The sequence below is a fragment of the Hemibagrus wyckioides genome, linkage group LG08 (assembly GCF_019097595.1).
Source record: "Hemibagrus wyckioides isolate EC202008001 linkage group LG08, SWU_Hwy_1.0, whole genome shotgun sequence".
NCBI classification, from domain to species: Eukaryota; Metazoa; Chordata; class Actinopteri; order Siluriformes; family Bagridae; genus Hemibagrus; species Hemibagrus wyckioides.
Window position 1 is genome coordinate 5,987,501 of NC_080717.1, and position 15,695 is coordinate 6,003,195.

The 15,695-nt window shown below is 42.9% G+C and overlaps 3 protein-coding genes across 3 annotated transcripts in view; all 3 read left to right on the forward strand.

The window, feature by feature from the left end:
- Positions 1 to 2,197, forward strand: part of mif (macrophage migration inhibitory factor) — a 2,366-nt gene extending 169 nt beyond the window's left edge. Inside the window, exons 1-3 of the mRNA XM_058397535.1 lie at positions 1 to 50; positions 291 to 463; positions 1,734 to 2,197. The exon at positions 1 to 50 is cut by the window's left edge and continues 169 nt beyond it. Coding sequence (XP_058253518.1) covers positions 1 to 50; positions 291 to 463; positions 1,734 to 1,800 — 290 coding nt within the window. The 3' untranslated portion in view covers positions 1,801 to 2,197. The remainder of the gene's footprint in view (positions 51 to 290; positions 464 to 1,733) is intronic.
- Positions 2,198 to 3,182: 985 nt separating this feature from the next.
- On the forward strand, positions 3,183 to 6,890 carry selenoh (selenoprotein H). Its single transcript, XM_058397534.1, has 5 exons — positions 3,183 to 3,332; positions 4,863 to 4,983; positions 5,290 to 5,432; positions 5,800 to 5,921; positions 6,045 to 6,890. The coding sequence occupies exons 1-4, from the start codon at positions 3,242 to 3,244 to the stop codon at positions 5,904 to 5,906; spliced, it is 462 nt and encodes a 153-aa protein (XP_058253517.1). The 5' UTR covers positions 3,183 to 3,241; the 3' UTR covers positions 5,907 to 5,921; positions 6,045 to 6,890.
- Positions 6,891 to 6,911: 21 nt separating this feature from the next.
- clp1 (cleavage factor polyribonucleotide kinase subunit 1) lies at positions 6,912 to 11,415 on the forward strand. The gene is made up of 6 exons (XM_058397533.1): positions 6,912 to 7,063; positions 7,414 to 7,694; positions 8,605 to 8,712; positions 8,805 to 8,924; positions 9,050 to 9,187; positions 10,415 to 11,415. Exons 2-6 carry the CDS (start codon positions 7,416 to 7,418, stop codon positions 11,108 to 11,110), a joined length of 1,341 nt encoding a protein of 446 aa, XP_058253516.1. The 5' UTR covers positions 6,912 to 7,063; positions 7,414 to 7,415; the 3' UTR covers positions 11,111 to 11,415.
- The last annotated feature ends 4,280 nt before the right edge of the window (positions 11,416 to 15,695 follow it).

The window sequence follows — 15,695 nt, forward strand, 5'->3', positions numbered from 1 at the left end:
TGTCCGAAATTACCCAGGAGCTTGCTAAAGCTATGGGGAAACCAGCCAATGTGAGTTGGAGCTCGTGCTCAACTGTATAGGCCAGAATGGACGCGCTCGTGCGTGCGTGTGTGTGTGTGTGTCCTGGAATTCCTAGATTAGGGTTGATATTGATCTCACAGATCTAAATAGATCATGTTTAGTCGTTAGTTTCTATTGTCAAATGATGTCCTCGTGCCATGCAGCGCGTGCTTGTATAAATGCATGCATATTATTGGTAAATGAAACCTATGTATTTCTGTTCCTCCCAGTACATCGCAGTGCACATCATCCCAGATCAGATGATGATGTTCGGGGGGAAAGCAGACCCTTGTGCCCTCTGCTCTCTCCACAGCATCGGGAAGATCGGAGGCTCACAGAATAAACAGTACTCCAAACTGCTCATGGGCTTGCTTAATAAACACCTGGGCATCTCACCTGACAGGTACACACTCACATGGCACGTGCACTTTCACTGAATGGTTATTATTAGTATTGAAAGGCAGTGAGCGATAAAAACCTGTAACTGAAAATAATCAACACCTGATGATGCTTATTTTCTTGTAACATTATGTCCTGAATATTTTTCATTTATAGTTGGTTTGTGGAACAAAACAAACTCCTGTTATCTGACCAGGCATAACATTATGACCACCTGCCAAATATTCTGTTGGTCCCCCCTTTTGATGCTGAAACAGCCCTGACTCGTCCTGCACTGTGTATTCTGACACCTTTCTATCAGAACCTGCATTAACTTCTTCAGCCATTTGAGCAACAGTAGCTCGTCTGTTGGATCGGATCACACGGGCCAGCCTTCTCTCCCCACGTCCCCACGTGAGCCTTGGCCGCCCATGACCCTGTCGCCGGTTCACCACTGTTCCTTCCTTGGACCACTTTTGATAGATACTGACCACTGCAGACCGGGAACACCCCACAAGTTTTGGAGATGCTCTGATCCAGTGGTCTAGCCATCACAATTTGGCCCTTCGTCAAACTCGCTCAAATCCTTACACTTGCCCATTTTTCCTGCTTCTAACATCAACTTTGAGGAGAAAATGTTGACTTGCTCCGTAATATATCCCACCCACTAACAGGTGCCATGATGAGGAGATCATCAGTGTTATTCACTTCACCTCTCAGTGCTCATAATGTTATGCCTGATCAGTGTATATTCTCTTTTGAAGTTAAAGAGAAAAACTTGAGACTCCTTCTCTATAAGTTAAATAAACACCATATAGAAATAACTGAGGGCACGAAGCCTTTATTATCGCCACACACAGACATTACAGCACAGTGGATTTCTTTTCTTCTCATATCCCAGCTGAGGAAGTTAGGGTCAAAGCACAAGGGCAGTTATGATACAGTCCCTGGAGCACGGGGTTGTTTAAAGGCCTTGCTCAATTGCCCAACAGTGGAGCTTGGTGGTGCAGGGGCTTGAACCCTGATCAACACCCCAGAGCCTTAACTACTTGAGCCACCACTGCATCCACCAAAGCTTCGCCATATCTGTAGTTTTACAGTTTACTTTAAATAAAAAAACACTTTTAATGTTTATTTTAGGTTTAGATTATGTGTCGTGTCCATCGTACACAGCTGTTGCTATAGAAACAAAAAAGTGCATTGATATTAACCTGCTGCTGTTAGAGAACCCATTCTGACCAATCAGATTTCAGGATTCAGAAGCATCATGGCTCTTTTCTTCTTCTTTTTTTCAGGATCTACATCAACTTTACCGACATGGACGCAGCAAATGTGGCCTGGAACAACTCCACCTTCGGTTAAAGCAGCTGGATTTTTCCTCGTCTATTACCAACAGAGCTATACATTCCTGTAGACGTAATGAAAAGGAGAGCACTAGAGATATTACTCGATTTTGCCCTATTTAGCACTTAATGTAGATTTGCTTCGGTTTCATAGTTCATAACCGTTACATGAAAAGTTACTGGTGAGATCTTAATGTCACTTTACAAGCCTTGTAAAAAAAAAAAAATAAATCTTAAACATAATTCTCGGATTGATGATTATGGGTATAATACTTGAAATAAAAGTATGAATATAAATAAATCTGGACATTGCTGCTTCAAGTGTCTTGTAATTAAGTCTTTGTCATGTATTGGCGGATATCATATCAACGAAATATCCAAGACAATCATGAATAAAAGATCTAAGAAGGAGTTTATTGTAGTGTCTGTGTGGGTTTACTCAGGGTCGTAAAATATATTATGGTATGTAGATTGGTGTGGAGGAACTTCATAGGGTCCTGAGCTCAACACCTTTGGGATGAATTCAAGCGGAGACTGCGAGCCAGGTCAAAACTGGGACGTCTGCCTTTACATGCACATGAATGTAATATGGAGTTGTCCCGCCCTTTGCAGCTATAACAGCTTCAACTCATCCGGGAAGGCTTTCCACAAGGTTTAGGAGAGTGTTTATGGGAATTCTGAAGCAAATTGGGAGCATGAAATTGTCTAAAATGTCTTGGTATGAAAAACAACACCTGAATTCAGAGATTTGGAGGGGTGTCCCAAGACTTTTGGCAATATAGTGTCTCCTCAGCATCCTGTTCTTGGCTGATGAGTGGAGCCTGATGTGGTCTTGTAGTCCATCCACTTGAACATTCAACAACTATGAGATGCTTTTCTGCTCACCATGGATGTAAAAAGTGAGTGTGTTACTATAGCTTTCGTGTCACCTCGAACCACTCTGACATTTCACCTCTGTCCTTTCTCATCGATCATGCATTCCCAGTTATTTGTTTTTAGAATCATTCTCTGTAAACCCTAGATACTGTTACGTGTTAAAAATCCCAGAAGATCCTCAGTCTCTGGAAACCAGCCTATGCACCAAGGTCATAGTCACTGAGATGAAATGTTCCCCATTCTATTCTTAGATACCAGTCTTTACATCCGTGCTGAGCAGAATGGCATTTCAGAACAAGCAACACATCAAACCTATGAGTTTCACAGCTTTCAGAACAGGAATCTTTGCGCTTTGCAATCTTCTAGCATAGATTTGCTAAAACTTGACAGGTGAAGAACGGGGGAATAATACCACATATTTTTCTGTCCATAACATGTATATATGCATGACTGTATGCACTTTTGCTACTGCCACGTGATTTCCTGATTGGACCCATTGCATGAAAAAGCAGATGTGCAGCCAGGTGTTCCTAATAAAGTGGGCGGTGGTCTTAAAGGCAGTCATGTCTCTCCTCCACTGATAGATGGCGCGCCTTAGCGGTTTTCCGGTGCAGTTGTCTCGCGCCAAACTTCTCTCTGTGTTGTGCACAAGAATGGCGACGCGTGCTAAAGCAGGTATAACAGACCTCTGATTATTATGTTGTCTAAAATTGCAAGTAAGGCATGCATCTTACAAACTATGGCTGAGAAGCGGTAGATAAATGACGCTTTGAGATATTGCATGGGATTCATATCTTTCTCTATCCGTTTAGTATAAAAGATATATGAGGCCCTGTTTTACATTATTTTTAGATCGTAGCATTAGGTATAAACTATTTAAAAAAAAAAAAAAGGGAAAGACTGAAAAGAAAATGAAAAATTAAACCATGCACCTGAGGTTGATCTTTTAGGCACGTGCTTGCTTGCGCCGTTTAATTATGTAACATGCACGAAAACTGGTCACGTGCATACTCCGTAATTAATATTAGTTTACATTTAATATGTTAGAGTACAATATTGTTTAAGCCAACTTGAGAACCATATGATCCACTGACGCTGCATGACTTGCAGAACATCCCAGGATGGCAGGATTTATTTAAAGGAAACGTCCAAGAAATTGGAAAGGAAAATGCAAGAAAATGTCGTAGTATGATCTTGATATATTTGTGATGATATGATTAGTGTTTCTGGTGCTAGTTTGTTGGTTAGTGTTGTATTCGTGTTGTTTCTCTAAGAAGTAATGATTGTCCAAGCACTTATACTATATTGCCAAATGTTTTGGGACACCCCTCCAAATCATTGTTGTTTTTCAGGGCTCGGCCCCATAGTTCCAGTGAAAGGAACTCTTAATGCTTCATCATACCAAGACATTTTGGACAATTTCATGCTCCCAACTTTGTGGGAACAGTTTGGGGATGACCCCTTCCTGTTCCAACATGACTGCACACCAGTGAACAAAGCAAGGTCCATTAAGACATGGATGAGTGAGTTTGGTGTGGAGGAACTTCAGAGTCCTGACCTCAACCCCTTTGGATAGAACACCTTTTTGATGAATTGGAGCGGAGACTGTGAGTCAGACCTTCTCGTCCAACACAACCTCACAAATTGCGCTTCAAGAGGAATGGTCTTAAAAATTCCCATAAACGCACTCCTAAACCTTGTGGAAAGCCTTCCCAGAACAGTTGAAGCTGTTATAGCTGCAAAGGGTGGGAGACAACTCCATATTACATTCATGTGCATGTAAAGGCAGATGTCCCAAAACTTTTGGCAATGTAGTGTATGTAACAAGGAGACCTTGCACAGACACAATGGCGTTTATATGTGGAAAAATGTACATGCATGAAGAATAAGAGTCAGATTTTGGTGTTATCTCTGAAGAAACAAAAGCACAAGAACTTATTTTCTCACTCATGTTTGATGTTCATGGTCATATTGGTGAGAAATTTGACACAGCAGTAGTGGAGACATTGGGGCAAAGTCCCAGAATGCAGTGCAAGCTATATGACAGTTGTGTGTTTTTACAAGAAAATTGATGTGATGGTGTTGACAGTGGTATTAGTATATAAGGTGAAGCTGATTTGTTTGAGCAAAGTGTACAGGTGAGGATGTGAAAGCACTGGCCATATTGAAATATTTTACCATCTCCATGTACTGTATCTTGTCCAGGTCGTGTGGCAAAGCGTAAGGCAGCGGCGCTTGCAGAAGCAGAGCCTGTGGCAAAGCAGGATAAGGGGCACAAGGATGAACAGGAGGAAGATGAAGGACAGAGAGTCGTCATTGAACACTGGTCAGTATGCAACATGGAAATAGAACCATATGTCATGGATAACTTGTGTTAGTTTTAAATATTGAATTGATTCTGAATATTATACAAAAGTGCTTACTGTAGCTGAAAATTGTTCTTTCAATGCTGGAAATTCTAACGGTATTGTGTGTATCCCTCTCTCTCTCTCTCTCTCTTTCTCCATCTCTGTCTCTCTTTCTCCATCTCTCTCTCTCTCTGTGTCTGTCCCCCTCTCTCTCTCTCTCCCTCTGTGTGTCTGTCCCATGCTCTCTCTCTCGCTCCCGCTCTCTCTCTCTCTCTCTCTCTCAGTAAAAGCTGACGTGTATATGGGCGAAATGCCGATGCGGTGCGTGAGGCTCTCCTTGCTGCACATCCTGAGCTGCGTGTTCTGCTCAACCCCCAGAAGCCTCGACGCAACAGCTTTGAGGTCACTCTGATGGAGGGGAGCAAAGGTGGTTTCACAGCTGAGCACATGAAACTTGTGTGCAAAAAAATACACAATTTTCCGCTGCGTTGGATTGTTTTTTGTTCGTTTCTGTTTGTATAGTCTGATGCACCTTTGGTCAGTGTGTCCTTCACTAAACTCAGTTTTCTTTAAATCTCTGCACCATAAACTTGAATAATACAGTCAATATTTTAAGCCTTGTGCAAATCCTGCTTAAACAGGTCATACTTAATACTTGGGTGTGTTTGTTTAACTACATAATTTCAGGTATATTTAGATGTCTCCTTAGCCCACACAGCATACTATTAACTTTATTTTTAAGATCCATGTAAAAGCTCATTCTGTACATCATTTCTCCCTGTATCTTGTCGCAGAGGTGTTGTTGTGGACGGGTATCAAGAAAGGTCCTCCCCGTAAACTGAAGTTTCCAGAGCCTGCTGAGGTTGTAACCGCCCTGGACAATGCCCTGAAGAGCAAGTAGAAATTGCGAGGAAAGGTGTGTAAGGAATTGTCATAGATTTCACTTTACATGCTTAATTAAAATTCATGTTCTATTGCAAAATCTTTCCAAGACATGGAATTGTCATAACTTAATTAAATGTCTATCTCGATTTTTCAGTTAATCGTCTTGGGTTTCTTGGATGCATAATGATGAGGATGGATCAAACGGTTGACTCCCAGTCTGTTCTCTGATGACTCGGCATCCTGACCTAGATTGTTGCTTCCTCCTTCTGCATGATCTTCTGCTTTCACAAACTGACCTCTGTGACCTTCTGTCTTTTAACTGCGGTTATATTAGTGCACAAATTTGTGTAGACGTTTGCTCGGTTAGGTCTTGAGAAATGTTTGGTACACTACATAGCCAAAAGTATGTGAACAAAAGACCGTTACATTACAACACTTTGCAGACGCCCTTATCCAGAGAGACTTTTATACAACTGAGCAGTTAAGGTTAAGGGTCTTCCTCACAGGCCCAGCAGTGGCTGCTTGATGACCATTAAACCGCTATGTGCTGCTTGTTTCAGATTTGGTCTCTTCCATTTGGTCAGTTTTTTTTTTTTTTCTTTCTTTCTATGTGGCTTTGGGGATATTCCAGCTGGCCACAAGCATTACTGATGTCCTCAATACTGATGTCAGGAGAGGAGGCTTGGGGAGCTGTTGGTATTTTAGTTCATCAAAAGTGTTTAGTTGGGTTGCCTTCGGGGACTTGTTCAGGATACCTAAAATCTTATCCATCCTTTTTACAATACCATGTAAATTATAACTGTTCATCATACAAAGACGTCCTTCAAACTTTCTGGGAACATTTTGAGGAAAGGCCACATATGGATGTAACGGTCAGGTGTCCACATACTTTTGGCCATACAGTGTACGTTTGTTGTATTGAAATCTGTTATGGACATAGTTTTGAATTCGTCTTTGTGTATAAAAGAATAAAGTTTCTATCCATTTTTTTTTATTATTATCTCGCCTCTATTGTCGTTATTATTTAAGCACCTGTGAGTGAGGGGTTTCTCGTATGGGGGAACCAGAGTACCAGACGGATCATTTCACGTGACGTCATCACCATGCGACCGCGTTGCTCTAACGCTGGGTGGATGATTTGAAAACACGTTTGGAGTTTCCTTCTCTTTAAAAGTAAGCAGGTTTACTTGTATGAAACACTCGTAGGTTCTTTCTATCACATTTAGAGGTTAAAAGGATGAGTTAAATCGAAGATCTAAAAAGGAAAATAAACATATAAACCTGTAAACTTACCGGTTAGCTAACGGCTAACTCAGCTAAACGACGTAGCGTTTCCTTTCAGCAAAACGCATTTAATTCTTATCCAGTAAATATTAAGTTAAAGAACAGTGCTGATCACGTAGGAGTGAAGTTAATTGTGTCTATGCTTTGAATTTAAACATGTATGGTAAGTGGTTATAACATGACTGGTATGAGAAGTCTACTTTGTTGAAGTTGGTATAAAGCACTGTCTTCTCCCCCAGGTATGAGCACTGAGGCGCCGGAGAAAGCGGGTGATGAAGGCTCGAGCTCCGGAGGAACTGCAGGGAGCGGCGGGGGTTCGCGGTTTGACCTGGAGAAGGAGACCGAGCTCCGGTTCGAGGTCGAGGCTGGAGAGCGGGTACAGCTCGAACTGCTGTCCGGTTTGGCCGAGGTGTTCGGCTCCGAACTGAACCGGAACAAGAAGTACACATTCGGACCCGGTTCGAAGATAGCCGTGTTCACGTGGCAGGGATGTAGCCTCTCTCTAACCGGCAAGACCGAGGTGAGGTGGTGGCTACTGCATGCTGTAGAAGTCACCAGATGTCCTTATATATTTACACCGAACAGGCATAACATTATAACCACCTGCCTAATATTGTGTTGCTGCATGGACTCCAGTAGATCACTGAAGGTGTTCTGTGGTATCTGGCACCCAGATGTTAGCAGCAGATCCTTTAGGTCCTGCAAGTTGCAATGTGGGGCCTCCAAGGGCCACACCTCACAACTTAAAGGATGCTTTTGATAGATACTGACCACTGCAGACCGGGAAGACTCCACGAGAATTTCAGTTTTGGATATACTCTGATCCAGTTGTCTAGCCATCACAATTTGGCCCTTTGTCAAACTCGATCAAATCCTTACACTTGCCCATTTTTCCTGCTTCTTTCCTGCATCTCAAAAACATCAACATTGAGGACAAAATGTTCACTTGCTGCCTAATATATCCCACCCACTAACAGGTGCCATGATGAGGAGATCATCAGTTTTATTCACGTCACCTGGCACTGCTCAGAATGTTATGCCTGATCGGTGTATTTGCATATTCATTTAGTCCCCATGATCATTTGCATATCATACCTTGACAAAGAAAGATTCTGTGCGAAACATAATTGAATCTTTTTAGGATAGAAAATACCATTACCACTCACAGTGAATTTTTTTCATTTAACTGCACAAGTGTGTCATGTTTTATTCCGCTCATACCATGTTGGTTTGCCAACAATAACTATGTATAAAAAAAATAATGAATGACCCGTCACACATAGTGACCATTATTACTTTCGCCATTACTTTTACAAAGCTCTGACACCTGAGAAGCTGTTTGTAAGTCTTGATGAAATGTCTCCTAATAAAGTCCACATGCAACTATTAACTCATTATCTCTCTTTATGTATGCGTTTCTTTGCATGTAGGTGGCTTACGTCTCAAAAGACACCCCTATGCTGTTGTATCTGAACACACATGCAGCGTTGGAGCAAATGAGACGGCAGGCTGAGAGAGACAATGAGAGAGGCCCTAGGGTATGTCCACTAATCCACCTCATTTTTCTGCTTTTTTTTAAGAGATATAGTGATGGCAGAAATTTGAATAGCCACTCTTTGCATTTGTGTAGGTCATGGTGGTGGGGCCAACCGACGTGGGGAAATCCACAGTGTGTCGTCTACTACTGAACTACGCAGTGAGGCTGGGCAGAAGGCCCACGCTTGTGGAGCTGGATGTCGGCCAAAGCAGTGTAAGCGCATATGACCTAGATGGTTTATAGTCTATTATCGGAGTTTAATGAGACAACTGCTCAGTGGATTGTCTGCAGCCATTTTTGCTCTACTAAAGGAGTCTCATGCCGTTTGATATTTTCAGGTGTCTGTTCCAGGGACAATGTCAGCACTGTACATTGAGCGTCCAGCAGATGTTGAGGAAGGCTTCTCAGTCCAGGCTCCTCTAGTCTTCCACTTTGGCTCCACAACACCAGGGACCAATATCAAACTCTATAACAAGGTGATGAGAACATAAAAATGCAACACACAGATCAGATTTTCATTATGACAGTATTGTTTGCAGTCATTAGGAATTTAGAGCCAGGGTCAGTGCCTGATCAGTGTATATTGTTCTTGTGAACACTTCAAAATGTTCAGCTTTCATCAGGAGGAGGCTGCTTAGGTACACAGCCGTTTCCCCCGCAGTATCTACGCTCCCGAGAGAAAGGCTTTGTCAATTAATATGGCAATATGATGACAGCTGTCTGTGGAAATTCTTTATTTTGGCCAAAGCTAAATGCAGAATTGTCATAACAGTCATAATTATTTACAGATGAAAATGCAGATGCGAGATGTATTTTCAAATCAACTTATACATTTTTTGGTTTAAACTTCTCTAATCAAGATGTTTTTCACTTTCGGTTAACAGTTGATTGGCAGTTCATTACACACAGCTTCACTTATCAAGCTGGATATGAACTGATTTGTCTTTACCAAAAAAATTGCAATGAGTGTGTAAATGTATGCATAAGAAGACTGAGTAGAGATTGAACAACTTCAGATCATATAGTTTGCATGGATGGCTGTACTTTATCCACACCTATTAGGAATTGCATTTAAATTGCTAAAGCCTATATCCAGAGCAACTCTGAAAAGTGCTTTTCAGTCTCATGCATAAAAAATAAAGAAAGTGAGCCAACACAAAACCATATATTAAGACATGTATAATAAAACATTTGCTTATAACAAGAGAAATGGTTCTGTATAACAGAGGACAGGCCGGTCTGTCGACACAGAGCCGTAAGCCACAAGTAAACGCCTCTGATGGAAGGTTCAGCGTTCACTTATTGTCAATCTTAGATATTATTTAATATTTTTATTGCCATAGAAGTGAGTCAAAATAAATTCCATTTCTGCCATTCAGCCTCATTGTTCATTTCATGCTCCTAGCCATCTGTCCACTTGACTTTTTCATGGAGTTTGGAGGACATTACTAGATGCAAATGAGCTTTGTATGTTACAGGGGATCACATACACACAAGCACATGTAAAGCATTTCCAAAACTTTTGCAAATTCATCTTAAAGTTTATGAATGGTTCGGCTTGTGCAAACATTTACTAAAAGATTGATAAACGAGGCCCAGTGACTGGCTGCTGAAAGTCTGTTTAGGAGTAGCACAAAAAAATGAAGTTCCAAAATCTAATACGTTATCCTATTGAATTCTTTTCTCTGTGTGTGTGTGTGTAGCTGACGTCCTGCCTGGCGGAGGTGTTCTCGCAGCGCTGCGAGGTGAACCGGAAGGCCAGCGTCGGAGGCTGTATCATCAACACATGCGGCTGGGTGAAAGGGTCAGGATACCAGGCACTGGTCCACTGCGCTTCAGCATTCCAGGTGGACGTGGTGCTGGTCCTCGATCAGGAACGCCTGTACAACGAGCTCAAACGGGATCTGCCACACTTCGTCCGCGTCGTGCTGCTACCCAAGTCCGGCGGTGTTGTAGAACGCTCCAAGGACTGCAGACGGGAGACCCGCGACGACAAGATTCGCGAGTATTTCTACGGCTTCCGTGGCACCTCGTTCTACCCACACGCTTTCGACGTGCGCTTCTCAGACGTGCGCATCTACAAGATTGGTGCGCCCTCCATTCCGGACTCGTGCCTGCCACTGGGCATGTCGCAGGACGACACGCAGCTGAAGCTGGTTCCCGTGAGTCCGGGGCGTGACCTGACCCACCATGTGCTGAGTGTTAGTTGCGTGGAGGATGACACAGAAGGAGGAGAGAGCCGAAGCAGGGGGATTTTAGAGAGTCCGGTTTGTGGCTTCATTGTGGTTACGGCTGTGGACACTCAGGCTCAGGTGATGACCGTTCTTGCTCCAGCACCCAGACCGCTGCCCCGCCACACACTCCTCATCATGGACATTCGTTTCATAGACCTTAAATAAGGAAGTGGAGCGAAGGGTGGGGACGAGTGGGAGGGCCGACTTTCTGAGAAAAACAAGAATGTGGAAATGGAAGGAGATTACATCTGTATATGAACTGAAGTGGAGTCAGTAGATGGAGATATCACTGTGCCCTTATTTTACCTCGATTTATAGCACAGCTGTTTCATGTTTTTTATTCCTCTCATTTTATCGGTCTCATTCTTTCTTCTCTCTTCCTCCCTCAAGCTTTTCTCAAGCTTTGTCTCACTTATTATTCTTTTTTTCTTATTACTCCCTTTCTTTCTTTCTTTCTTTCTTTCTTTCTTTCTTTCTTTCTTTCTTTCTTTCTTTCTTTCTTTCTTTCTTTCTTTCTTTCTTTCTTTCTTTCTTTCTTTCTTCCTTCCTTCCTTCTTTCTTCCTTCTTCAAGGTCTTCCCCTTTCTATTTTTTCCTCCATTTTCGGTTCCTTTCAAGAAATGCAAATATTTTTATTTGTTGAAATATTTTGGACCGATGTTTGTAATAAACTTGTTGAACTGATTTGTGGTGTTCTTATGTAAAAAAATAAAATAAAAATACATTAATAAAAAAATAAATAAAAAAATAAACGCGTGTTTGATGACTTTGACAGAGTGGTGTTTTACAATAAATTCTTGTAAAGAAATCTGTAAACGTTTTTATTCGCTCTTTGTGAAGATCAGTGTGTGAATGTGATGCGTGTGTATACTCAGTGATGTGTGTGAATGTGATGCGTGTGTATATTTGGTGCTGTGTGTGAATGTGATGTGTGTGTATACTTGGTGGTGTGTGTAAATGTGATGTGTTAATTATGATGTGTGTGTATACTTGGTGGTGTTTCTGTATACTTGGTGCTGTGTGTGAATGTGATGTGTGTGTATATTTGGTGCTGTGTGTGAATGTGATGTGTGTGTATACTTGGTGCTGTGTGTGAATGTGATGCGTGTGTATATTTGGTGCTGTGTGTGAATGTGATGTGTGTGTATACTTGGTGCTGTGTGTAAATGTGATGTGTTAATTATGATGTGTGTGTATACTTGGTGGTGTTTCTGTATACTTGGTGCTGTGTGTGAATGTGATGTGTGTGTATACTCGGTGCTGTGTGTGAATTTGATGTGTGTATTCTCGGTGGTGTGTGTGGGTGTGATGTGTGTGTATACTTGGTGGTGTGTGTAAATGTGATGTGTGTATACTTGGTGGTGTGTGTGAATGTGATGCATGTATTCTTGGTGGTGTGTGTGTATACTTGGTGGTGTGTGTGAATGTGGTGTGTGTCTATATTTGGTGGTGTGTGTGAATGTGATGTGTGTGTATACTCGGTGGTGTGTGCAGGTGTGATGTGTGTGTATACTCGGTGGTGTGTGTGTGTGTGTGTGATGTGTGTGTATACTCGGTGGTGTGTGCAGGTGTGATGTGTGTGTGTACTCGGTGGTGTGTGAATGTGATGTGTGTATACTCGGTGGTGTGTGTGTGTGATGTGTGTGTATACTCGGTGGTGTGTGTGTGTGATGTGTGTGTATACTCGGTGGTGTGTGTGTGTGTGATGTGTGTGTGTGGTGTGTATACTCGGTGGTGTGTGAATGTGATGTGTGTGTATACTCGGTGGTGTGTGTGATGTGTGTGAATGTGATGTGTGTGTGTGATGTGTGTGTATACTCGGTGGTGTGTGTGTGATGTGTGTGTATACTCGGTGGTGTGTGTGTGTGATGTGTGTATACTTGGTGGTGTGTGTGAATGTGATGTGTGTGTATACTCGGTGGTGTGTGTGATGTGTGTGAATGTGATGTGTGTGTATACTCGGTGGTGTGTGTGTGTGTGTGTGTATACTCGGTGGTGTGTGAATGTGATGTGTATACTCGGTGGTGTGTGAATGTGATGTGTGTGTATACTCGGTGGTGTGTGAATGTGATGTGTGTATACTCGGTGGTGTGTGAATGTGATGTGTGTATACTCGGTGGTGTGTGAATGTGATGTGTGTATACTCGGTGGTGTGTGAATGTGATGTGTGTATACTCGGTGGTGTGTGAATGTGATGTGTGTGTATACTCGGTGGTGTGTGTGTGTGTGAATGTGATGTGTGTATACTCGGTGGTGTGTGAATGTGATGTGTGTGTATACTCGGTGGTGTGTGAATGTGATGTGTGTATACTCGGTGGTGTGTGAATGTGATGTGTGTGTATACTCGGTGGTGTGTGTGTGTGTGAATGTGATGTGTGTATACTCGGTGGTGTGTGAATGTGATGTGTGTGTATACTCGGTGGTGTGTGAATGTGATGTGTGTTTACTCGGTGGTGTGTGAATGTGATGTGTGTTTACTCGGTGGTGTGTGAATGTGATGTGTGTATATTCGGTGGTGTGTGAATGTGATGTGTGTATATTCGGTGGTGTGTGAATGTGATGTGTGTTTACTCGGTGGTGTGTGAATGTGATGTGTGTATATTCGGTGGTGTGTGAATGTGATGTGTGTATATTCGGTGGTGTGTGAATGTGATGTGTGTTTACTCGGTGGTGTGTGAATGTGATGTGTGTATATTCGGTGGTGTGTGAATGTGATGTGTGTTTACTCGGTGGTGTGTGAATGTGATGTGTGTTTACTCGGTGGTGTGTGAATGTGATGTGTGTATACTCGGTGGTGTGTGAATGTGATGTGTGTATACTCGGTGGTGTGTGTGTGTGTGTGTGTGTGTATACTCGGTGGTGTGTGTGTGTGTGTGTGTGTGTATACTCGGTGGTGTGTGAATGTGATGTGTGTGTGTGTATACTCGGTGGTGTGTGAATGTGATGTGTGTGTGTATACTCGGTGATGTGTGAATGTGATGTGTGTATACTCGGTGGTGTGTGTGTGTGTGTGTATACTCGGTGGTGTGTGAATGAGATGTGTGTATACTCGGTGGTGTGTGAATGTGATGTGTGTATACTCGGTGGGGTGTGTGTGTGTGTGTGTGTGTGTGTATACTCGGTGGTGTGTGAATGTGATGTGTGTATACTCGGTGGTGTGTGTGTGTGTGTGTATACTCGGTGGTGTGTGAATGTGATGTGTGTGTGTGTATACTCGGTGTTCTGTGTGTGTGTGTGTGTATACTCGGTGGTGTGTGAATGTGATGTGTGTATACTCGGTGGTGTGTGTGTGTGTGTGTATACTCGGTGGTGTGTGAATGTGATGTGTGTGTATACTCGGTGGTGTGTGTGTGTGTGTGTATACTCGGTGGTGTGTGAATGTGATGTGTGTGTATACTCGGTGGTGTGTGTGAATGTGATGTATGTATACTCGGTGGTGTGTGTGTGTGTGTGTATACTTGGTGGTGTGTGAATGTGATGTGTGTGTATACTCGGTGGTGTGTGTGAATGTGATGTATGTATACTCGGTGGTGTGTGAATGTGATGTGTGTATACTCGGTGGTGTGTGAATGTGATGTGTGTGTATACTCGGTGGTGTGTGTGTGTGTGTGTATACTCGGTGGTGTGTGATGTGTGTGTATACTCGGTGGTGTGTGTGTGTGTGTGTATACTCGGTGGTGTGTGAATGTGATGTGTGTATACTCGGTGGTGTGTGTGTGTGTGTATACTCGGTGGTGTGTGAATGTGATGTGTGTGTATACTCGGTGGTGTGTGAATGTGATGTGTGTGTATACTCGGTGGTGTGTGAATGTGATGTGTGTGTATACTCGGTGGTGTGTGAATGTGAAGTGTGTATACTCGGTGGTGTGTGAATGTGATGTGTGTGTATACTCGGTGGTGTGTGAATGTGATGTGTGTTTACTCGGTGGTGTGTGTGTGTGTATACTCGGTGGTGTGTGAATGTGATGTGTGTGTATACTCGGTGGTGTGTGAATGTGATGTGTGTATACTCGGTGGTGTGTGAATGTGATGTGTGTGTATACTCGGTGGTGTGTGAATGTGATGTGTGTTTACTCGGTGGTGTGTGTGTGTGTATACTCGGTGGTGTGTGAATGTGATGTGTGTGTATACTCGGTGGTGTGTGAATGTGAAGTGTGTATACTCGGTGGTGTGTGAATGTGATGTGTGTGTATACTCGGTGGTGTGTGAATGTGATGTGTGTATACTCGGTGGTGTGTGTGTGTGTGTGTGTGTGTACTCGGTGGTGTGTGAATGTGATGTGTGTATACTCGGTGGTGTGTGTGTGTGTGTGTGTGTATACTCGGTGGTGTGTGAATGTGATGTGTGTGTATACTCGGTGGTGTGTGAATGTGATGTGTGTATACTCGGTGGTGTGTGTGTGTGTATACTCGGTGGTGTGTGTGTGTGTGTGTGTGTACTCGGTGGTGTGTGAATGTGATGTGTGTATACTCGGTGGTGGGTGTGATGTGTGTGTAACTTGTTGGTTTGTGCGGGTGTGATGTATGGGTGTGCTGTGTGTGAATACTTGGTGCTGTTTGTGAATGTGATGTGTGTGTATACTTGGTGATGTGTGTATACTCAGTGGTGTGTGTGATGTGTGTGAATGTGATGTGTGTGTATACTCGGTGGTGTGTGTGTGTGATGTGTGTGTATACTCAGTGGTGTGTGTGTGTGTGTGATGTGTGTGTATACTCAGTGGTGTGTGTGTGTGTGTGATGTGTGTGTATACT

Coding starts and splice junctions, on each gene's coding strand:
- clp1 (XM_058397533.1), top strand. CDS start 7,416: ATGAGCACTGAGGCGCCGGAGAAAGCGGGTGATGAAGGCTCGAGCTCC. Junction 7,695..8,604: donor CTCTAACCGGCAAGACCGAG/GTGAGGTGGTGG, acceptor CTTTGCATGTAG/GTGGCTTACGTCTCAAAAGA. Junction 9,188..10,414: donor ATATCAAACTCTATAACAAG/GTGATGAGAACA, acceptor GTGTGTGTGTAG/CTGACGTCCTGCCTGGCGGA.